The sequence below is a fragment of the Hemiscyllium ocellatum genome, chromosome 29 (genome assembly GCF_020745735.1).
Source record: "Hemiscyllium ocellatum isolate sHemOce1 chromosome 29, sHemOce1.pat.X.cur, whole genome shotgun sequence".
In the NCBI taxonomy this organism is placed as follows: Eukaryota; Metazoa; Chordata; class Chondrichthyes; order Orectolobiformes; family Hemiscylliidae; genus Hemiscyllium; species Hemiscyllium ocellatum.
The window spans coordinates 45,350,996-45,375,938 of record NC_083429.1 but is presented as its reverse complement, the minus strand read 5'-3'; the positions used below and the strand labels follow the sequence as shown (position 1 = coordinate 45,375,938).

Here is a 24,943-nt window from a genome sequence, read left to right as displayed (position 1 = left end):
GGTGAAGATGTGGATAATGGAACTTTACAGTATTCTGTTTGCTTATAACTTATAACTGCACCTTTCTCTGGGACCACTCTGCTGCTTGCTACAGATTTTATTTTTCAGCTAAAGCTCAAAACAACCCCTTTCTTCCTTCTGCAGTTACCAGAGGAATTACGCCTATCAGGATGTGAGTCGCACGCTTTGTCAACCAGAGATAAAGAGCGAATCACAGATGCAATATTTTTATGTGGATGTCTCAACGTTATCGAAGAAAAACACCTCAGTCCAACTTTCTGTTAAACGCATAGAACATTTCGTCCTGAGGTAGGTGAAATGACTGGTGAAATATTCAGCTCCTTCCTCCTTACTCAGATCTGCTTCTCCAAATAAGGTCTTGACGGTCTTTCTCCAGGACGTTTTTACCATGTTTATAATCTCTCTATAGACTAAGGGCCTGGTTGTTCTGAACAAAGGATGAATGTTACTTCTCTCCCTCAAATATTGAAATCAAATTATCTACATGACAATTTGATTGTGTAATTTTTATAGAACAGGATCCCTACAGTGTGGAAGCAGGTCATTTGGCCCATCAATTCCATATTGACCCTCTGAAGACCATCCCACCCAGACCCAGCCCTCCACCTTATCCTTGTAACCCTGCATTCCCCATGGCTAATTCACCTAAAATACAAATCGCTGGGTACTATGGGCAATTTAGCATAGCCAATCCACCTAACCTAATCTTTGGATTGTGGGAGGAAGCCAGAGTAGCTGGAAGAAACCCACCCAGACACGGGGAGAATGTGCAAACTCCACACTGGCAGTCGCCGAGGCTGGAATCGAACTTGGGTCCCTGGTGCTGTGAGACAGCAGTGCTAACCACTGAGCCACCATGCAGCCCTAGATAAATTTAAAATTAATCTTTAAAATTATATTTAATGTGGGAGTCAAGATCAAGCAGGGTCCGTGGTAATGGAGGGTACTTGAGAGGGAGATGAAGTACATGGGAGGAGGAAAGGAGGGGAGAGCAATATTTTAGAATTAGAATCCCGACAGTGTAGAAACAGGCCCTTCAGCTCAACAAGTCCACACTGACTTTCTGAAGAGTATCCCACTCAGACTCATTACCTTACTACTCTGCAGTTACCCCTGACTAATGTATCTAACCTTTGGGCATCCCTGAACATATGGGCAATTTAGCACGGCCACTTCACCCAACCTGCATATCTTTGGACTGTGGGAGGAAACTGGAGCACCCAGAGGAAACCCACACAGACACTGGGAGAACGTACAAACGTAACACAAGACAATTGCCCAAAGCTGGAATCGAACCCAGGTCCCTGGTGCTGTGAGGCAGCAGTGCTCACCACTGAGCCACTGTGCCGCCCTGTGAAGGGAGACAGAGAGGAGACAGAATGAAAACGCTTGAGGAGAGAGATGGGAGTTGGAGTGAGGCAAAGTTACAGGACATGGGGAGTGGACAAAAGAAGAGGCCCTCTAGAAATGACAAAAAGTGGAGATATGGGGATGTGGTGAATATAATAACCTAAGAGCAGGGATAGCCCATTCAGTCCCCGAAGCCTGTTGCACCATTTGACTGCAACATGGCTGATCATTAGTTCATGTAATTTTTCCCAGCTGTCCCCATAACCCTCAATTAAGTTAGTATAAGCAATCTATTGCTGATATACTCAATGACTGAGCTTCCACAACCATTCCTGAAGAAGGGCTCATGCCCGAAATGTCGACTCTCCTGCTCCTTGGATGCTGCCTGCCCTGCTGTGCTTTTCCAGCAACACATTTTCAGCTCTGATCTCCAGCATCTACAGTCCTCACTTTCTCCGAGAGCTTCGACAGCTCTCCAGGGTAGAGATTTCAAGCGCTTCACAGACTAATTAAAGTGAAGAGGGAAGGGGAAAGAGCAGAATATGGGTAAGAAGGAGTATTGTGACTAACCAGGAGCAAGAAACATGAAGATGCTGAGGCCAAGCTGAATGACAGAGAGGAGACCGAAGGTGGAGCTGGGAGGAGGGCAATTGAGAGAGGTGAAAGAAAACGGTAAAAATAATGGAGGATCCTTCAACGATGTTGCAATCAGTGAGTTGATAACAATTTTCTTCACGTGTTCTGAGGACTTTGAGGAGACCACTTTCTCCTCAATTTCGAGTCATAGAGATGTACAGCACACAAACAGACCCTGCAGTCCAACCTGTCCATGCCAATCAGATATCGCAACCTAATCTAGGACCATTTACCAACATTTAGCCCAAATCTCTCTGAACCTTTCCTGTTCATAAACCCAGCAGTTCAGGCAGCATCCAAAGTGCAGCGAAATCGACGTTTCGGGCAAAAGCCAAGGGCTTTTGCCCGAAACGTCGATTTCGCTGCACTTTGGATGCTGCCTGAACTGCTGTGCTCTTCCAGCACCACTAATCCAGAATCTGGTTTCCAGCATCTGCAGTCATTGTTTTTACCTTGTTCATAAACCCATCCAGATGCCTTTTCAAATGTTCTAGTTGTACGAGCCTCCACCACTTCCTTTGGCAACTCATTCCATACACTCCTTCCAAAACATTTCGGCCTTTCCTCTAAATGTTCTTATCAGGTTCATATCTGAATAATTTGTTTATTGGAGCTAGGAGATGAAATTGGAGCTGCTCTTGTTGATTCCCTATGCAATCATCAGTTCCATAAGGTGGGCTGGAGTGAATGTCCTTTTCATCTGAATTTATCTCATGATATTTTATTATGATTTATTTGCAACAAACCAGTTAAAGTCTTCCTTGTAATTGGTTTTCTGCAGAAACGTCAGGAAATAATGGCTCATGTTTTGAACAGCAAATTCATAGTGAGCTAGATGTGGTAATTGGAATACCTGGGTCTGTAACACAGCCATGATCTGGCAAACGGTGAAGATCTCAATTCACAACTGATGTTCTGATTCATTGCTGCTGTCTTTCATTTTCTGATTGAGCGATGGTGGTATAATTGTAATGTCAATGGAAAAGTAATTTAGAGGCCGGGGGTCATGGGTTCAAATTGCAGTTTGTGAAATTTAAGCTCTGTGAAGCGTTTTTAGTAAAAAATAGAATTCAAAGCTAGTCTCAGTAATAGTGACCATAAAATAGTAAATTATTGTCATAAAAGTCCATCTTTTTCACTAATGTCCTTCTCTGGTCTGGCCCACATGTGACTGCAGACTCACAGCAATGTGGTTGACACTTAAGGGCATTAGGAATGGACAATTACTACTGGCCTTGCTAGCAAAGCCCAGCCCAATTCCCATGAAAGAATAAAGTAAAAAGCAAATCAGAAGAAGCATAATTCTTCTGCCCAAGTGGCAGAAACAATCATAAATCTTCCATTTCCTTATTTTAAAAAAAACAGGTGGAGGCAATTGAATTTTAATTCTGCAATGATTATTTCAAATATTTTTCTGTCTACCACAGAACTGCAGAACCATTCCGATTCAATGCAACACCTGCACAACCTCAGGTAAGGGCTGAGACTTAAATATTGATGCTCAGGTTTCTTGCCGCATGGAGGATCTGTCAGCTCCTTCAGAAATGTATCTGTATGATGTGGGTATTGATGTGAAAAGGCTCTGCCTACACGACCAGTGGCGGCTGGTCCCATGTTGTCTCAGTCAGGAAGGTGGGAAATCTTCAGAGATAGAGGGAGAGGATGGGTGAAAGTGAGGAAGAGAAGACAAATGTCAAAGGTTGGGATATATCATAGGGATGAGAAACTGAAACAGTCACCTCAGTTATTTTTGAGTTTCACAGCACAGAGTTAGGCCCTTTGGCCCAAACTGGTCCATGCCGCCCAAAATGACCTTAACCCCATTTCCTTGCATGTCCTTCCAAACCTTTCCTATCCATGTAATGGTTCAAATGTCTTTTAACTGTTGTTAACGTATCCGCCTCAATCACTTCATCTGGCAGCTAATTCCATATGCATACCATCCTTTGTGTAAAAAAGGTTGCCCCTCAGGTTCCCTTTTATTCTTTCCCCTCTAACCTGAAACTGATGCCCTCTAGTCCTCGGTTCGCCAACCCTGGGAAAAAGGCTGTGTGCACTCACCCTCTCCATGCCTCTCATGATCTTATACACTTCTCAAAGATCCCCCCTAATCTCCTAAGCTCTAAAGAAAAAAGTCCTAGCTAGTCCAACCTCTCCCTATAACTCAGACTGTTAAGTCCTGGCAACATCCTTGTAAATTTCTTCTGCACTCTTTCCAGTTTAATAACATCCTTCCATTAGCAAGGTGATCAAAACTAAACACAATACACCATGTGCAGCTTCACCAACATCCTGTATAACTGTAACATAACTTCCCAACTTCTATACTCAGTGCCCTGACTGATGAAGGCCAGTGTGCCAAAAGCCTCCTTCACTGCCCTGTCTACCTGGGACTCCACTTTCAGAGAACCATGCACCTGAACTCCAAGGTCCCTCTATTTCACTACACTCCTTAAGTCCCTACTATTCACCATGAAACTCCTACCTTAATTTAACTTTATTAAATTATCTCACTTGTCTATATTAAAATCCATTTGCCATTTCTTGGCCCAATTCCCCAACTTATCAAGAACCTGCTGCAATTTCTGATAGCCTTCCTCAATATCCACAATACCATCTATTTTAGTGTCATCAGCAAATTTACTAATCCAGAGCTGAAAATGTGTTGCTGGTTAAAGCACAGCAGGTTAGGCAGCATCCAAGGAACAGGGAATTCGATGTTTCGGGCCAGAGCCCTTCATCAGGAATCATTCCTGATGAAGGGCTCTGGCCCGAAACGTCGAATTTCCTGTTCCTTGGATGCTGCCTAACCTGCTGTGCTTTAACCAGCAACACATTTTCAGCTCTGATCTCCAGCATCTGCAGACCTCACCTTTTACTCGAAAATTTACTAATCCAGCCTTGTACAGTCTCATCTGAGTCATTGATATAGATAACAAACAGTAATGGGCCCAGCAACAACCCCTGAGACACTCTACTCGTCTCAGGCCTCTAGTCTGATAAGCATTGTTCCACTATTACTCACTGCTTCCTACCATCATGCCAATTGTGTATCCAATTTGCCAGCTCCCCCCGGATTCCGTGCGATCTAATCTTCCAGGGCAACCTACCATGTAGAACCTATCAAAAGGCCTTACTGAAATCCATATGGGCTATATTTACTACCCTGTCCTCATCAACCTTTCTAGCTATTTCATCAAAGAACACTAACAAATTTGTGAGGCATGATCTCCCATACGTAAAGCCATGCTGACTGCTCCCAATCGAACTCTGTCTTTCCAATTGCATTTATATCTTAACTCTCAGAATCTTCTCAAGTGACTTACCACCCACAGACGTTAGACTTACTGCTGTACAGTGCCCAGGTTTTTTTTGCAGCACTTCTTGAATAAGGGCACAACATTCGCTACCATTCAGTTTTCCAGGACCTCACCTGTGGCTAATGATGATGCAAAAATATCAACCAGGAACCCCACAATTTCTTCTCCAGCCTCTTGCAGTGTTCTTGGATAAATAGAGGAACCTTAATTATCCGGCATTCAAGTAACTGAATTTCAGAATATCTGAGCAAGATCGCAAGGTCCCGATGCTTGGCTCACTATGTTATCCAGCATCGATTAACTGAATGAAATGCTCCTCCGCCTGTGTCCTTTGGATAATTGAGGTTCCTCTATCTGGTCAACCGGGACATTTATCCACCTTCATACATTTGAATATGTCCAACACCCCCTCTACCTCAACATGGCCTGTCTGCAAGACATCACTTCTAACTTCCCCAAGTTCGCAAGTGTTCATGTCTTTCTCCACAGTAAGTTCCTTAGAGTTTGTCCCTGACATCTCTTGAGGCTTTTGACTGTCTTGCTGAGAGTGGGATCCATAGCCAAAGGCTGTAACTGACATGATAATGAGCATTGAATAACAAGCTCTCTGACTGAGGACATTGCAGCCATTCCAACACTGACTTCATTCAGTGACTACACCATTTCCATACTCGTGCTTGTGAAAGAACCTTGGACATTACTTTATGTTAATTTTCCATTATAAATATGAGCAGCATCTTATTATTGATGCGCTGTACAGTTCACAGGGGTCACTGGCTAACTAGTGAGAGCAGAAAACCCAGTCAGTTTTCCTTTACCTAAGAGGTAAAAGGAGCCTTCCACATCCATCAAAGTTTTACCTGCACGTCCACTAATATTATTTATCGTATCCGTTGCTCCCGATGCGGTCTCCTCTACATTGGGGAGACTGGGCGCCTCCTAGCAGAGCGCTTTAGGGAACATCTCCGTGACACCCGCACCAATCAACCACACCGCCCCGTGGCCCAACATTTCAACTCCCCCTCCCACTCTGCCGAGGACATGGAGGTCCTGGGCCTCCATCACCGCCGCTCCCTCACCACCAGAAGCCTGGAGGAAGAACGCCTCATCTTCCGCCTTGGAACACTTCCACCCCAGTGCATCAATGTGGACTTCAACAGTTTCCTCATTTCCCCTTCCCTCACCTCACCCTAGTTCCAAACTTCCAGCTCAGCACTGTCCCCATGGCTTGTCCGGACTTGTCCAACCTGCCTAGCTCCTTTTCTACCTATCCATTCCACCCTCTCCTTCCTGACCTATCACCTTCATCCCCTCCCCCACTCACCCATTGTACTCTATGCTACTTTCTCACCACCCCCACCCTCCTCTAGCTTATCTCTCCACGCTTCAGGCTCACTGCTTTTATTCCTGATGAAGGGCTTTTGCCCAAAACGTCGATATCGCTCCTCCTCGGATGCTGCCTGAACTGCTGTGCTCTTCCAGCACCACTGATCCAGAATTCCTTTACCTAAGCTAGGACACTAAAAGATATTGCAAAGACCTCATGCAGTCTGAGTTATCCCGGTTAGAGTATTTACATTATATACTCTAGAGCACTCTCTGTGATAATAAGAATGCATGCCCGAATGATGTGGTGTATGGGAGCTTGAGACGAACTATGAAACTCCTATTGACTCTCTCTATCTCTGTTGTTTATAGTACTTTAAGTACAAGTTTCCTGATGGGGAGGACTCAGTAATAGTGAAGGTTACATCTGATTCAGCATTTCCCTGTTCAGTTATCTCCATACAAGATGTCCTGGTAAGTGCGATATATAAATTGGAGATGCATTATTTTGTACGCTGGGGACTCGACTGTGAGAAGCTATACCAGTTTCTGTTTCAGAATTGAGACAAAACTATTTGGCACATTCTCGATGCAAGCGAATGATATAATGTGCAGTTTAGGCTCCTTCAGGAGTGAGTTACAACCTGAGGGTCAATTAGTTCATTGGATTGAAAGAAATTTCTTCAGGAAAGAAGTAACAGCTAAAGTGCAACAGAATATATCAAATAATTTAATTTTTCTATAATATTTTTGTGTTGTTATTAATTTCCCATGCATTTCGTTTTTATTATTCACTCTTGGGATGAGAACATTGCAGGCAAGGCCAGTATTTATTGTTCATCTTGAACAGCCTTTTCAAAAGTGAGTCACCTTCTTGCAACACTATCATCTAAATGGTGTAGATGCACCCACTGTGCTGTTTGATATAACAGAGTGTATTGTTAGGCTATTTAAAAATCAATATTGCTTTGGGTGTTCTGAACTTGAGATGTCGCTTTATAAATATAATCTTTGCTTCTTCCTATGAAGAAGAGACAACAAATGTGACAGTATTTGATATTTTTAAAAGCTTGGCATTAGCAGTCATCGATAGAGCTCTATTCAAGGCTCTATGTTGTTGGATTTGATGAGCTCCAGTTATGTTACACACCTCATCTACTCAGATGCCCAAGCAATAAAGCCTTGCTGAATCACATTGACACCAGATGAGATAAAGATGGCTTAGTGAACCAGATGAATTTTTTAAGACAGTTGTTTCATGATCATTATTAGTGACACCAGCATTTTATTTCCAAATTATTAATTGACTGAATTTAAATTCCTCCGGTTGTTGCAATAGGATTTAGTGCAGTAACATTTAATTACTTAAATACCAACCTAATGCCTGCACCTTGGTTGCTACCATTGCATAAGTGGAACACTTTGAGCTATGGTAGCAACCAAGGTCAACTTCATAGAATCATATGTAAAATCAACCTGAAGGTGGCAGTGGCCAGGGAGAAGTTATGGCAAGGATATTATTAAGCTAGAGAAGGTTCAGAGGACACTTACCAGGATGTTGCCAGGTATAGAAGGTTTGAGTTATAAAGAAAAGCTGGATAGGCTGAGGCATTTTTCACTGGAGCATAGGAGGTTAAGAGGCGATCTGATAGCAGTTTATAAAATAATGAGGGATATTGATAGAGTTAATTGTAGTTGTCTTTTCCCTAGGATGGGGAATTTTAAGACAAGGGGGGGCATCTTTAAGGTGAGAGGAGAGAGGTTTAAGGAAGACATGAGAGACAAGTTTTTATACAGAGGATGGTTCGCATATTGAATGAACTTCCTGAGGAAGTGATAAGATGTGGGTACAATTACAATGTTTAAAAAACATTTGGATAAGTACATGAATTGGGAAGGTTTGGAGGGATATGGGCCAGGAGCAGGCAGTTGGGATTTGTTTAGTTTGGGATTATATTTGGCATGGACTGGTTGGACCACAGGGCCTATTTCCTTGCTGTATGACTGTATGACTCTATAACTGGTCACTTTTTTTAACCTCTTAGACTGCAGTGGCTCACTGTTTCATGTCTAGCTCCCAAACACATGATCACTCACTAGAACTCGTCTGTTGCTGAGAAGCTGGTTTACCTTGTATCATCATTGCTGCCTTTTTGAACAAATGAAGATTCTTTATTGAGAATTTACATGAGGATACAATGAACCTTTATAATTAAGAGATTGCAAAGAGGTGTGGACCTTCTGCAGAAACCTGAATTTCATTCACTGAGGACTTACTTCTGTTCCTCACTTTCAACTTTTTTTCAGTGTCCAGTCAATGATTTGGATAATAACGTTGCATTTATTGGCACCTATCAAACAATGACTAAAAAAGCAGCGATTACTGTACAGGTAAGCTCAGTATTGCGCATGCCAACTGTAGTCTGTTTTTAGAGATAACCAGTGTGTCTTCCATAGTGTCTGTGAATAAGACCATAAGACATAGGAGTGGAAGTAAGGCCATTCGGCCCATCGAGTCCACTCCGCCATTCAGTCATGGCTGATGGGCATTTCAACTCCACTTACCCGCATTCTCCCCGTAGACCTTAATTCCTTGAGACGACAAGAATATATCAATCTCTGCCTTGAAGACATTTAGCGTCCCGGCCTCCACTGCACTCTGCGGCAATGAATTCCACAGGCCCACCACTCTCTGGCTGAAGAAATGTCTCCTTATTTCTGTTCTGAATTGACCCCCTCTAATTCTAAGGCTGTGTCCACGGGTCCTAGTCTCCTCGCCTAATGGAAACAATTTCCTAGCGTCCACCCTTTCCAAGCCATGTATTATCTTGTACGTCTCTATTAAGTCTCCCCTTAATCTTCTAAACGCCAATGAATACAATCCCAGCATCCTCAGCCATTCCTCATATGTTAGACCTGGAGCTTGGGATAAGCATTGAATGGAATCGCAAAATGGTTGCAGCACAAAAAGAGGCCATTTGGCGGATCCTGTTCACGCTGGCTCTTGGCAGGAGTAATTCCTCTTGTAGCACTCACTCCATACTTTCCCCATAGCCCTGAAAATGTTTCCTCTTGACAACTCTGCTCTGGAAATATCAGTAAAATACCTCATTTCATACTTGCTCGCTAGTTTTAATGAAGGTGCTGAATAGTAAAACATTGTGAACTAATCTTTGAAATAAAATCCCAGGTTCGTTTTGGTTAATGACACACAATCTTCATCAATCACCTGCAGACCAGGCCTCACACCCCTTCACTTAATTTGAATTAGGCAATGCATAAATCCCTCCTGAATCTATTGAAGTCCCAACATTCCTTGCCTCTGAATCAGAAAGTTGTGATCAGGAGTCTCACTCTTGCTCCTGAGCATTTTTGTTGAGAGTGACATGACTGAATGAACTGTTACTCTGTCAGAGATGCCACCACTTGGATGAATTGTTAAACCAATGATTGGTTAGACTAATCTGAAGGAGGTTGAAGAGTTGTTCCAGGGTCCCTGACTGAAATTGTTCTCTCAACCCAGAATAACAGAACCAAAGTAGGAGTTCTTGTAATACACCATTCACCTCATTTGCTATTAATGGGATCTTGTTGTTCTCACATCACAGCAGTGACCATATTCAAATACTTCAGTTGTTGTGAATTGCTTTGGCTGTTCTGAACTTGAGATGTCGTTTTATAAATATAATCTTTGTTTCTTCCTATGAAGAAGAGACAACAAATGTGACAGTATTTGATATTTGTAAAAGCCTGGCATTAGCAGTCATCGATATAGTTCTATTCAAGGCTCTATGTTGTTGGATTTGATGAGCTCCAGTTATGTTACACACCTCAGCTATTCGGATGCCCAAGCAATAAAGCCTTGCTGAACGTCGTGCAAAATTAATTGCGAAGTTTGCCCAAAGCCATGCTCCCTTCTGAACATTTCAAATTTCATCCACTGAGCGCGTTAAGTGCTGAATGCTACATGTTCCAGAATAATCGTCCTTTTCACTCACTAGCCCGTAGGGGTCATACAGTGTGTGTTGGGCTGAGTTTTGGGATCCACTTGCTAAGTTCCTTGAGCCAACAAAAGAACAGAGTGTCTCTCTCTTTCTCTCACTCACTCACTCACATGCACATACACACATGTAGAGAGAGAGTGAGTGAGATCTGAGGAATCAACTAGGAAAGAGTATATTTATAGGGAAAGAAGGCAGAAAACTGAGTTGCATCCAATGATTTATCCAGAACATATAGAGTTCCTTTTGATAAAATGAGGTATTTATTACTCTTTTTTCTCACTTCCTGACAGAAAAAGGATTTCCCAAACAGCAGCTTTTATGTGGTGGTGGTGGTGAAGACGGAGGATGAGGCCTGTGGTGGAGCACTGCCTTTTTACCCATTAAAACAAGGTATGAGGAAGGCATCCATCACCACGTTGCCCTTCCCCTGTCATTGGTCAAGGGTATCAAAACATTAAAATCCATAAAAAACAATGAGACTCATTGCTCGCTGAAAGATGACCGAGAAAAGCACATAGCTCATCTTGATAGATTAAAATACTATGAGAAAGGGTGTCTGATTAAACAAGTGAAGGGAACTCACACATTTGCTGTGGTAGTGCAGTGGTTATGTCAGTGGATCATAGGCTTGGGCTAATGATCTGAGTACAATGAGTTTAGATTAAAAAAAAATTAAAACATGGAAATAACCATTCTGACCACTCCGTTTCAAGATATACAAGAGGGGTTCAGGCCGCTTTCAACATTTTATCCTTCTTTAAACTCAGATAATTCCAAAAATCTGGAATAAAGTGGTAGTGTCAGTCATGCATACTGTTAAACTGCTGGATTACTGTTTAACAAAAAATAGTCCAGTTCAGTTTAGAGAAGAGAGTCTGCCATCTGGCCTGTACGTGACTCCTGACCCACGACAATTTGGTTGGCTGTCCCTGCCATAAGGTTTTGTGACAGTGTGGGAAAGTAAGAGTTAAGCAGAAGATCAGCCACGATTGTATTATGTGGTAGAGCCAGGCTGAATGGCCTCCATCTCTTCCTGGATCCTCTAAAACAGCCCAGTTGTTCCAACGTGGAAGAGAAAGGAGTCACTGTGGGTGTAGCTGCAGCACACAATTGGTGTTTCCAGACAGTTCACCAATGGCCTTCAAATCCCACCCATGAATAAAAGCGATACTCTGATATACAGGACTAATGGCAAGCAATTCAGCCTTTTGAGCCTGTTCTGCCATCTATTGTGTTCTGGCAAGTCCATATCTAAACCCCATGTTATCCCCTGTTGCTGCTTTTGCAGATGCTTTGATACCAACAGTTGAGTGTTACTTTCTTTTGATCTCTCTTCAGATGAGCCTGTAGATCGAGGGAACCGGAGTAAGATTCTGAATGTGACTGTGATGCCTGCTGTGAATTGTAAGCAGTTCAGCTTGGAATGCTTAACCTAGAGTATAAAGCTTCTGTCACCAATCCCCAGTAATGTTTTGAGTGTCAGTGGATTCTTACTTGACCAGCTTTTTAATAATCCAAATTCTTACGGTCAGAGCAAAGCAAGTGGTGCTGATAATGAGTTGTCAGCACTTTGCAGCTTCTCTTCCCTTCACTTCTTAGAGTCAGAAGTCACAGACTTTATTACGGCCATTTGGCCCATCATGTCTGTACCAGTGCTTCAAATAAGCAACTCACTTAATGCTATTTCCTTGTTTTCTCTTAGTTAACCTGCACATTCCTCCTTTTTGGATAACTATGTAACTTCCTTTTGATAGTTTCAATCCAATCTGCCTCCAGCACCAGTGCTTCCAGATCCTAACCACTCACTGTGTGAGAAAGAATTTTCTCATATTACTTTTGCTTCTTTTATGAATTGCTTTAAAAATCTCTACCTCCTTGCTCCCAATGCGTTCACAATTGGGAACAGTTTCGCCCTATGCATTCTGTACCAACGCACATGATTTTGCATAACTCTTGTCGAATACATAGAAACATGTGCAATAGGAGCTGAAGTAGACCATTCAACCTCAAGAGTAAACAATGCTTCAGATGGTGGAAATCTCCACAAGTCGATAAGGTCATTTCTGATATATATGTGTTTCAAATTTCACATTCCCATCGACCCTTAATAACGTTTGATTTCCCTGACTAGCAAGAATCCATTAAGCCCTGCCTTAAATGTATTAATGACTCCACCTCCACTGCCTTCTGAAGCAAAGAATTCCCAAGTTTAACAACCCTCATAGAGACAAAAAGGCACCTTCTCATCACTGCCTTAAAATGGTAACCCCTTAGCTCTGGACTGAACCTCAAGAGAAAACATCCTTTCCAAGTCCATGTAATCCAGAACATTCAGTATCTAAGATCCTTTGATTAAGTCACCTCCCATTTTTCAAAACTTCATTGGAAGAAAGCTTAGTCTGTCCAACCTACTCTCAAAAGAAAACCCACTCATTTCAACCATCAGACTAGTAAACGTCCAATACATTTTAGATCCTTCCTTAAATAAGGATACCAAAACTGTGGTCTCACCAATGTCCTGAAGCATAACATTCACTCATCTGTTCAATTCCCCTTGTATTAAAGGAAAGCATCCAGTTACCCTTCCTGATTACATGCGTACTAACTTTTTGAGATCTCTCAATTTATCTTTCTTTAAGGTAAACAATCTTAAATTTCTCCTTTTGTGTCTTGTGTCTGAGCATTTGATAATTGCCTGACTGACTGAGAGAGCCCACAGTTGTTCACGACTATCTTTCCTCGTAAGACAACGCACCCATTCCGTTTGTTCGTCTGAACTGCTTACAATGCAGTTACATCCTTCGTTAAATGAGGAGAACAGTGCTGTACACATTTACTCCAGATGTCATTTCACTAGTGCCCTGTATGATTGAAGTGTAACCTCACAATAATTTTGTTCTGTTAGCTTTCCCAATTTGCTTGTTGTGCCTGCATTCTAACATTTTGCACCATGCAGTAGGACACCAAGATCCCTCTGTATCTCAAACCTTCACCATTTAGATAAAATGCTTTCTTTTGTTCTTCCTGTTCAAATGGCCAATTTCACATCTTTCCACATTATACTCATTTGTCAGATCTTTGCCCACTCACCTATCTATATCTTTTTTTGTTGCTATCTTATGTTCCATTCACAGATTACCTTCCTACCTATCTTTGTATCATTAGCAGATTTGGTAACCATAGCTTCATCCAAGTCATTTTATAAACTGTAAACTGTAAACAGTTGAGGTCCCTGTATCAATCCCTCTGGCATACTGCTTGTTAGTATCTTGCCAACCTGCAAAAGACACCTGCTTTCTGTTAGTCTGTCAATCTTCAGACCCAGCTAATATGCTACCCTCTACACAATGAGCTTGTCTTTTCCACAGTAACCTTTAATGTGGCACCCTATCAGATGCCTTCTGGAGACCTACGTACAGTACATCCACTGGTTCCTCTTTATTGGCAGCACACGTGACTTCCTCAAAGAATTCCAAACATTTGATTAAACATAAAAACCGAACTTGCTGGAAAAGTTAATCAGTTGTGGCAGCATCTGTGGAGAGAAATTAGAATTAACCTTTCAGTTTGAGTTCTGAGGAAGGATCACTCAACCCGAAACTTTAACTCCGATTTTTCTTCACAGACCTGCTGAGCTTTTCCAGCAATTTCTGTTCTTGTTTCTGATTTCCTGCATCCGCAGTTCTTTTAGTTTTGATTGGTTAAACATGATTTGTTCCTCATAAAGCCATGTCCACTCTGCCTGGTTACCGTGAACTTTTCTAAGCTCCCTTCAATAACTGCTATAAAAATGGCTTCTTACATTTCCCCTACGAAAAGCTGACTGGTCTGTAGTTTCTCGGTTCCTGTCTCCCTTTTTAAATAAAAGAGTTCATTCACTATCTTCCAATCTAATGGATCTTTCCCTAAATTAGTGGAGCTTTGGAAAATTAAACTATCTCACTGGCCACCTAAAGATGAACTCTGAATGGACTGGAGTGGGGGACTTAACAGATCACAACTCCAGCAATCTGTTCAGTACCATTTCTCTGGTGAGTGTAATTTTCCTGAGTTTCTCCCTCCCTTCTATTTCCTCATTTTATGAGCTGGTGAGGACATAAGAGTTCGATTATTCCAGCTCCTGCTCAGCAAGTCAAAATGGCATTATTTAAGAGAAACCATTTGTTTCTTTTACTCTGCGTGTGGCAAATTGACTGGGTCTGTCCAATTGAATTTATTAAAAAAGAAGATTAGTGTCTGGGCGCTCAAAGAGACCCACATCCCTCATTGTGCATCAGAGCATGATATTGAGAAAAACATTGGATTGCATTGTGGCTCTTTGTTAAAGGAAATTAATGAATACGCACCAGGTCCTGGTTGCTGTTGAGTTTATGTCCTACGTTATTTAGTGTGTGATGCTATGTCTCTGAGTCAGAGGTTTCCAGCTTCAAGTCCTACTGCAGGGAGTTGAGTATAAAAATCCACTCTGACCAATTAATGCAGTACCCGGAGAATGCTGCACTATCAGAGATATTGTCTTTTAGAGGGGATGCTGAATGGAAATCTCATTCTGCCCTTTCCAAGCAAATGTAAAGATCCCATGACACTAATTTAATGATGAGCAGGGGAGTTATTCTTGGTTTCCTGGACAATATTTACTCCTCAATCAAGACTGCAGAAACAGACTATAACGACACTGTCACAATGATGTCTGTGGGAGCCTGCTGTGTACATATTGGCTGGCGTCATTCCTACATTACAACAGGGACTATACTTCAGAAACACTTCAATGGCTGTAAAGCAAAATCTGATTGAAGATTTGTAGCTCGGGTATCCGTTGTTGTGGTTCTGCTCGCCGAGCTGTAAGTTTTTGCTGCAAACGTTTCGTTCCCTGGCTAGGGAACATCATCAGTGCGGTGGGAGCCTCGTGTGAAGCGCTGCTTTGATGTTTCTTCCGGTATTTATATTGGTTTGTTCTTGCCGCTTCCGGGTGTCAGTTTCAGCTGCAGTGATTTGTATCTGGGGTCCAGGTCGATGTGTCTGTTGATGGATGTTCTTGCCGTTTCCGGGTGTCAGTTTCAGCTGTAGTGGTTTGTATATGGTGTCCAGGTCAATGTGTCTATTGATGGAGTTTGGGGATGAATGCCATGCTTCTAGGAATTCTCTGGCTGTTCTCTGTCTGGCTTGTCCTATGATAGTGGTGTTTTCCCAGTCAAATTCATGTTGCTGGTTGTCTGAGTGTATGGCTACTAGAGATAGCTGGTCGTGTCGTTTTGTGGCTAGCTGATGTTCGTGGATGCGGATTGTTAGCTGTCAAGACAGCTAACAATCCGCATCCACGAACATCAGCTAGCCACAAAACGACACGACCAGCTATCTCTAGTAGCCATACACTCAGACAACCAGCAACATGAATTTGACTGGGAAAACACCACTATCATAGGACAAGCCAGACAGAGAACAGCCAGAGAATTCCTAGAAGCATGGCATTCATCCCCAAACTCCATCAATAGACACATTGACCTGGACACCATATACAAACCACTACAGCTGAAACTGACACCCGGAAACGGCAAGAACATCCATCAACAGACACATCGACCTGGACCCCAGATACAAATCACTGCAGCTGAAACTGACACCCGGAAGCGGCAAGAACAAACCAATATAAATACCGGAAGAAACATCAAAGCAGCGCTTCACACGAGGCTCCCACCGCACTGATGATGTTCCCTAGCCAGGGAACGAAACGTTTGCAGCAAAAACTTACAGCTCGGCGAGCAGAACCACAACAACGGCTGTAAAGCAGTTTGAGATCTCCATTAATCTTGAGATGCTCTATACATCATACAAATTTTTTGGGAATGTTAAATTGGTCTGTAATTGCAGGGCTCTTTCTAATTCAGTCTGCTTTCCTCTTTGACAGCTGTGGCCTATGTTAAAGGGACGTTGTTCAGTCTGGGAATTTTCCTGGCATTTTACCTGCTCACATTGTTCATTGCTTGCTGGGAGCACAGTCGGTAAGAGGCTTTGGAACACTTTTGCTGGCTTAGAGAACAATCAGTGTCCATTTTTCCCATGCAGCTGCTTCAAACGATGTTTCCAGACCCGAGAACAAATATGCGTCTGTAAATCATTGAGAATAACACTTGCGCCTATTCAAGATATTTCTGTTCCTTTCCACTACCTGCTCCACACACCCTGAAATCTGTTGTTGGGCAGAGATCCTTCTAGAAATGAGTGTGTTTACTGTCACAAGGCAAGAGCAACACTGCCTCTTATTATGATTCTCTGGTCTAGAAATTTGATGAGCCACACTCATTTACCAGACATTGTATTTGCATTTAAACCTGCAATATAGTGAGTGGGACTGTATGTAGGAAATACACATTCTTATCCATCTTATTGGTGTAGCCAAGAAAATAGACATTCAGGGTCCTCGCTTTTGGTCCATGAATTCGGGTACAAAGTCCTTTGAAATTTGGGTCACAGGAAGACAGGGTGGTTAAGAAGGTATTTAGCACACTTACCTTCCTTGTTCAGACCATTGAATGTAGGAGTTGGGACAACATACTGAGTTTGCACAGGACATTAGTCAGGCCACGTTTGGTGTACTGTGTATAGTTCTGGTTGCCCAGTCATGGAAGGGTTTTATTAAATCAGAGAGGGTTCAGGAAATATTTACCTGGATGTTGCCAGGACAGAAGGTCTTGATTTATAAGGAGAGGCTGGATAGGTTGGGACATTTTTCCCTGGACTTAGGAGATCAAGAGGTAACCTTACTGAGGTTTGTAAAGTCATGAGGGGCATAAGTAAGGGGAATACTAAAGGTCTTTTCCCTAGGGTGGGTGGGAGTTCAAAATAAGGGCATATTTTTAAGGTGAAAGGAGAAAGATTTAATAGGGACCTGAGGGTCAGTTTTTTAACACAGATGGTGGTTCATATGATCTGTCAGAGGAAGTAGTACGTGCAAATACAGTTAAAATATTTAAAAGACATTCGAAATAGATACGTGAATAAGAAAGGTTTAGAGGGATGTGGGCTAAACGCAGGCAGGTGGGTCTGGTTAAGTTTGGGAAACTTGGTCAGTATGGATGGGTTGGACCAAAGGGTCTGTTTCCGTGCTGCATGACTCTCAACAAATTTTTAGAAAGTCGGAGTCCAGCATTGTGGTCCATGAATGGCAATGTGGGGCCTGAGTTTACCCATAAAATGTTCAGATCTCGGCTATGCTATCATGTAGCACTACGTTCTATCAAGATACAGGCAAATTATGTCAAAGATGGGAAACGATATGAGCGTGGAATAGTACCAGAATTTCAGGATTCAGTGGAAAGATTTATGGCGGTCAAAGTTACAGAACCTTTAGCTGACAGAACATGACCTGAAGATACTCCTTCTTGCTATGATATTGAGGAGGTGTCATGGTGGAGGAGGCTGCCAGCAGGACTCGTGGCGAAAGTAGTGAGGTAGCAGTGGTTCATGGAAGCAGTAGGCCCAGACTAGCGACGCCTAGTGATGACAGTGAGGCAGCAGCTGCTGCAGAGCCTGGGTCTCTTGGGGCATTGCCTGGACCTAGAATGGAGACTTATTGTGGCCTGGAACACTTCACAGAAACCCTGGAGACCTTAGGAAACCTGGAGCCAAGAAGGACTAAAGCTGAACGATATTTCTTACATTTCTGCCTTTATATTTTTCTGTCAATTAAACAGATGGTCAAGCTCCATTTAAGTAATTTCTTTTTAATCATTTTATAATCCAAAATGGCACCAGATTGTAAGGACAAAACACTTTTCACTGCATTTTTCCAAATGCATGTGACAATTAAAAAATGACCCACTATCACTAATTTCTCTACATACAGACAAAGAAGGACACCACTTTGACTGGGATAACACACACATCCTAGGACAGGCGAAACCAAGACATGCACGAGAATTCTTAGAGGCATAGCGTTCTAACCTTAATTCCATCAATAAACACATCCATTTAGAACCCATCTACCTTTCCTTGAAAAAACAAGGAAATGACATCACCCACCTTAAGAAACCAAGACCGATAAATAGAGAGGCGGGACATACCACTAGCGCTTCACCAGAGACCCTCACTGGTGATGTTACCTAGACATGGTGACGAAACATCTGAAACTTATATTTGTCCATTCTAAAGCCCTATCTATAAATAAATGAGGCTCCAGTGGTTCCTGGAGGCTCCCTGTGATTTTGGTGAACATTAGTTCAGGTAAATCACACTGACCTCTAGCCTAACTTGTGCTCCTTAACATGATATCTGCAGGCTGTCAGTGAAACAATAAGTTTTTGATTATACTTAGCAGAGGGGAAAGAAGCAGGATGAAACAGGCCTGAGGAAGTACTGCCTGTAAACTATTGGAATTATCCCAAAGTAAATATAATACCTCGGAAACAAAAACAGGGAGTGCTGGGGGAACACAGCAATTCTGGCAGCACCTGAGGGGAGAAAACAGAATTAATTTCTCAAGTCCTGTGTTAACTCAGTTTCTGTCTCCACAGATGCTGCCAGACCTGCAGAGTTTCTCCAGCATTTTCTAGTTTTGGTTCGATCTTCCAACATTCGCATTTCTTGGTTTTATTTTTAGACCTCTGACTGTCGAGTTGGAAGGAAGGAACAGGTTTGCACCCCACTTCTGGGGCCACTGCTCTCTCACAACCAATTGGAACCTTACCCTTACTCCACCACAAACCACTTCTCAAACATCCATTTTATCTCAAAATCTTGTCCTCTTTCAGCTATTACCAGACGCTCACTGCCATTGGAGCTGCTGTCTGATATAATGGAAGCCCTTTCATGGATGCAAAGCCCGAAGTCCTATGTGTCTATTTCTCTACAGTGACACTCCCTGTGTGTGTGTTCACACATAGAGTCATGGTGCTTTTGGAATGGCAAGGAGAAAATATTAGAGAAAAAGTCTCAAAAAGATATTTTAATGTCTGAGTGGATGTCACTGACCCACATTTTTAAGAGGATGATTTCCGTTTTCAGAGAACTGCTGTGCAATCAGCAGTTTCAAGGAAGAGAAAATCTGGTTTTGTTTGAATTTGCCAGACAGAATATCTGTCCCTTAATACCTGAACAATACCTGCCTCAGTTGCTTTGTTACCCTCGTTAATTTCTGTCAATTTCTGAGCTCTGTGGGGTGGAACATTCCAGAAATTCACCATGAAGAAATTCTTTCTCATCTCAGTCTAACTGGTTAGTTAGTTTGATGTCCCAGTTAGTCTGGTTTACCCAGTGACTGTTAGCTTTTATATTTGTAGTGGTTAGAATGAGGTTGGCCAGGTGGATCTCATTGAGTATGAGTTCCCTGATTTGGCCCAGGTTAACAGACCCAATCAGGGAGCCCTGGCTGACAGATAGAAATAGGAGTCTCAGAGATTCTCCTCACTCCAGGCACCGGCTCTGAGGTAGCTGGTCAGAGTGCATATACTACACACGTGTAAATAAAGGGTGATATGGTGATGGGATACCAGCCTCCGGAGAGTTATTTCAATATTATTAGTGTATGACTGGGTAGATAATACTGGGACATTGGAGCATATTCAGCACTTTAGTATCTTGTAGTCCAGAGACACTGTAATGATCATTGTAAACATTATTCCTCCTTTAAAATAAGGACTTCCAATATCTAATGAATGTTTGTTTTTTTTTCATCAGACAGCAAAAGAAGAGAGAGAGACTTCTGGGGAAAAGTATCTCATCTGATCAGTGTGGTAACTAAGAATCACATATTACTCTGTTTTGAAAAGAGACAGTAGGGACTTTCTCTTGTATTTTCTGCATGTTTACATCCAGCAGATATGAATAGGTAATCCTTTCTGTCATTCTCCACACCTGTTGTCAGGTGACCATTTCCTACTCTGAAGTGCCCAAAGACCCCTATGCAGATTGAACAGCCTGTAGCTGTTCCATGTGCAGGATATGTGTGCAGGGATGAATTACAGTTATATTGATGCACTGTTGGCCTGGGTGTCAGTGGGCTATAAATGCACATAATGAGCCAAGCCCAGGCTGATCCACCAGACAAAAGAAAAACCCAAATAATTGCGAATGCTGGAAATCAGAAACAAAAAAAAACAGAAATTGCTGGGAAAACTCAGCAGGTCTAATGCTCCCCTGAGTAGCTATTGATTCTCCCAGTCTGACCTTTATCCAATCCTTTGTCTGCCCATCTGCAGTTCTGTCTCGCTGGGCTCCATCTCCACCTATCGTTTACTCCTGCCCCATTCCCCCACCTCATCTTCAACATAAACAATCTTTTCCCAGCTGCAGTCAGCGCTGAGGAAGGGTCACTGGGCCCAAAACGTTAACTCTGTTTTCTCTCCACAGATGCTGAGTTTTTCCAACTGTTTTGCTTTTTGGAACATAAAACAGTACAGGACAAGAATGGGCCCTTTGGCCCATGATGTTGTGCTGAATTAAACTAATCCCTTCGGTCTGCCCTTGGTCCACATCCCTCCATTCTTGCGTATTCATGTGCTTATCAAGGAGTCCCTTAAACATCCCTATCATATCTGCTTCACCGCCGCCCCTGACAGCATGTTCCAGACTCCTACCACTCTCTGTGTTAAAAACCTTGCCCCCTTACATCTTCTTTGAACCTTCTCCTTCTCACCTTAAGTGCACGCCCCCTATTATTAGACATTTCAACTCTAGGAACAAGATTCTGACTGTCAATCTATATCTATGCATCTCATAAATTTATAAACTTCTGTCAAGTCTCCCCTCAGGCTGTGCCACTCCAGAGAAAACAGCCTGAGTTTTTCTAGCCTCTCCTTATTGCTCATTTTGTTTCTGATACATCTGGAGGCTGTCTTATTTTGGAGAGGGTGAAGCCTTTGCAAACTGTCCTGGCCTTTCACCTTTTCTTGCTGGGCAGGGGGTAATGGTGTTCTCCTGATTGGCGCATTGTCACTTTAGCTGAACCTGGGAACAGGGAAATACACACTTGAAGAGGCCACCGTCCCACCTCGAGTCTTCTCCACCATTTAATGAAGTCACAGTTGATCTTCAGATCAGCTCTACTTACCTGTGCTGTCCCTGTATTCCCAGGATTCACCTTCTGTCAATGTCTTAGCTCTCTGGGGGGGAGAAGATGCCAGAAATTCACCATGTAAAGGAATTCCTTTCCATCCCAGTCTAACCCCTTTCCCTGACAGTGTGATCTTAGAGACCACTCTAGCCAAAGAGGATGGCTTTTCAGTATCAGCGCTGACGTCCTCTGAAAAATGTTAATCACAATACCTCCCATTTGTCTAAAGTGCAGAGATTATGGGCATATTTTAACCAATCTCCCTAAGAGGGCAGCTCCCACAACCCAGTAATCAATCTTGTGAATCTTTGTTGCATCCACTTTAAGGCAAGAACATAAAAACAGAGCAAAAAGTTTTTTGTTAAATTGTGATGTAATGGTAAGGCCCCTATCTTTGGCCCAGAGGTCAGGTTTCAAATCCCATCTGCACTGGAAGTATGTCATAACACACCCCAGCATGTTGATACACGGATACGTGGGCAAGCAGAATTTTCTCCGATCTTCTGCTGAGGTTAAAATGCACCCAAATGGGAAGTCCTTGAGCAAATTGCCTCCAGATTAATGTTCAGGCATCCAACTTGATGTTAAAATTTGGGCAATTTTCACTCACTTTGATGTCAAGGATACCCTAGACAGAGCATTTGGTTTGAATTGACCATAACATACACAGTGACGAATTGGAGACAAAAAAGCCCATTCAATGTAAATTAGAACTTTTTTTTTTGCCTGAAGCTAATGCTTGGAGTTTTTGGGAATTTTGAGTAAAATGGAATAATCCCGGTAGTGATACGAAAATCTCTTATCAAACCCCATCCTCCTACTCTGAGGGAACTCTCTGGGACAGCTACTGCAAATATATTTAAAATTAATTATTTCCTCTTCTGCATGAACTTTGCCTTTTGTTGATTCGTGGTTTGTTTGTTTTTCATTTGCCTTCACAATAGCTGATGATTAACTGCTGTTTGGTTTCTCCTCTTGGTGATTCTCAGCAATAATTATATTCTTCTTTCCATTTTATTTTCTGGCTGCTGTTCTCTTATGTGCAGATCCATTATTAGGTAAGATTTACTTCGCAATACCTAATGATAATGCTTAGTGGACTTTGGTTACCATGTCAGATTCACGTCCAATCCAATTCCAAACAGAATCTTGGTAACAGTCATTGAGACATGTTTGTGTAGAAATAATAGGAAGATGGAGACAATGCCAATGTGTCTCTTTTTGTTACAACCAGCCCCATACCCCCAAAAAAGATGAAGGGAAAGCCAGTGTTGTTTATCCTGCAAATGCAAGTAAATGGGATGTTACTAAGATACAAAATCATGCCCCAAGAGAAAACAAGAATAATTAGAAAAGCAATGCGACTCCTAATGTGATCAATGCTCCTGAACTTTGCTGATCATTAAAACTAAATGGAACTGAAAGGATATGTTTTGATAACAGCTAGGGAGGAGGAAATGATCATTACAAATGACTGATCATAATAAGCAGTGATTGTTTAAACTGAATTTCATTGTAACAATAAATTACTGCAGATGCTGGAATCTGGACTGAACCCTTGATGCTGCCTAACCTGCTGTGCTTTAACCAGCAACACATTTTCAGCTGTGATCTCCAGCATCTGCAGACCTCATTTTTTAACCTGCTGTGATCTCCAGCATTTGCTGTTTTCAGTGAATCCCATTGTCATTATTTTAATGAATACTACTTTTCTCTTGCTGACGTCTGACCTCCACCACACCCTCTTATCTGTCAGTGCAAACAAAACCTGCTTGAAACATGACCACATAATATTGAGAGTGTCATGTCTCTTTCATATAAACATTTTCAGTCAATAATACTTTTCAATGTATCTGAATCTACTCTGTCAAAATATGTAAGGTTTGTTAAATTTAAAAAGCATATACATTTCTCATGCACCTCATGGCTTCTGGTTAGTTCCTGATTTGTATCATTCTGTTAATGGTGACCATGTCTCTAAGGCAGTAAGGTGTAAGATCCCACCGAAAACCTCTCCGACTCTTTTTCCATTTAAGTTCCCAAACTAATGTATTTCAAACCTTCAGGTCACCTTTTCTCGAGTCACATTGTGTAGCTTAGTGTCAAATTTTGTTTAATATTTGACCTAGTGAAGTGCTTTGGAACATTTTATTGTGTTCAAGGTCTTTTATAACATCTTGTTGCGAACATCAAACTCCAATATGAAATGAAATAAAAGCCTAGATAGACCCCACTACCTATGCTGTTAGCAAATGAACATTTAATTGTTTTCAAATGGCTTCCTTTGATCTTTTATTTTAATATGCCCACTTAATTTTACCCCTCAACAAAATAATGGAGAAATAAAACTCACTGGAATGTGTTAAGCGGATGTTTGTCAAAACTGGAAACAGTTATTCTGAGTCTAGAAATTATTGAAGTAGCCCAAAGCTTTGGTCATATGCTACTATTTCATATTCAACAGTCTACTGTATTTCAGGATATTCTGTGTACATTCCTTGTTCTTCCACCCAACGAAAACAAAGAGATAGATGAAATAAATTCTAATCACATTTGAACAGCCCAGAGTAATTTCCGTTTCTGATTTTCTGTTGACTGTTAGTGGTTTAAGTGAAATAATGGAGACCATTCTCAGACCAGTACGGTAGAATTGCCCATAATTCTTCACTAATTGACACAAAATTGACCTGTGTTGTCAAATAGGAAGACCAGAGTGAATGGTTCAGGAAATAGAATAGGTCACACTGATGCAATATAAGTACTCTCTCGAGGTTAGAGTTAAAATGTGCTGTTCAGATAATGCAGAAAGAGCTGGATATAGTTGGGACAACTTGTGGTAACACGTGTAGCAAAACAGATAAACAAAGTTACACTCGCCGGGCTGGCTTTACACAAAGAACACAATAGCACCCTTATCCAGTTGAATACTGAGCTTTTTAAAAGTTAACTTGTGTTACTTGCTTCATGAGATTTGCAGGTGTATACCCCACAGTAACCCGATGTTAGTATTGACCAATTACGCTCACACTATTCCTTGCCCTCCTGTTGTACAGTGGAAATGGATTAGATTACTTTTTTAGATTAGATTACTTACAGTGCGGAAACAGGCCCTTCGGCCCAACAAGTCCACACCGACCCGCCAAAGCGCAACCCACCCATACCCCTACATTTACCCCTAACCTAACACTACAGGCAATTTAGCATGGCCAATTCACCTGACCCGCACATCTTTGGACTGT

General features: G+C 42.0%; 1 protein-coding gene across 3 annotated transcripts in view; it reads left to right on the top strand.

The window, feature by feature from the left end:
* The window catches only part of sidt2 (SID1 transmembrane family, member 2), a 100,602-nt gene that overhangs the window by 29,175 nt on the left and 46,484 nt on the right, over window positions 1-24,943 (top strand). Inside the window, exons 3-10 of one of the 3 annotated variants that reach the window (XM_060846691.1) lie at window positions 145-309; window positions 3,435-3,480; window positions 7,026-7,127; window positions 8,961-9,044; window positions 10,948-11,047; window positions 11,996-12,061; window positions 16,563-16,656; window positions 20,330-20,385. In XM_060846691.1, the coding sequence (XP_060702674.1) occupies window positions 145-309; window positions 3,435-3,480; window positions 7,026-7,127; window positions 8,961-9,044; window positions 10,948-11,047; window positions 11,996-12,061; window positions 16,563-16,656; window positions 20,330-20,385 (713 nt within the window). Of the gene's footprint in view, window positions 1-144; window positions 310-3,434; window positions 3,481-7,025; window positions 7,128-8,960; window positions 9,045-10,947; window positions 11,048-11,993; window positions 12,062-16,562; window positions 16,657-20,329; window positions 20,386-24,943 lie in introns of those variants that run through there. The other 2 variants (XM_060846692.1, XM_060846693.1) reach the window with 2 other exon arrangements.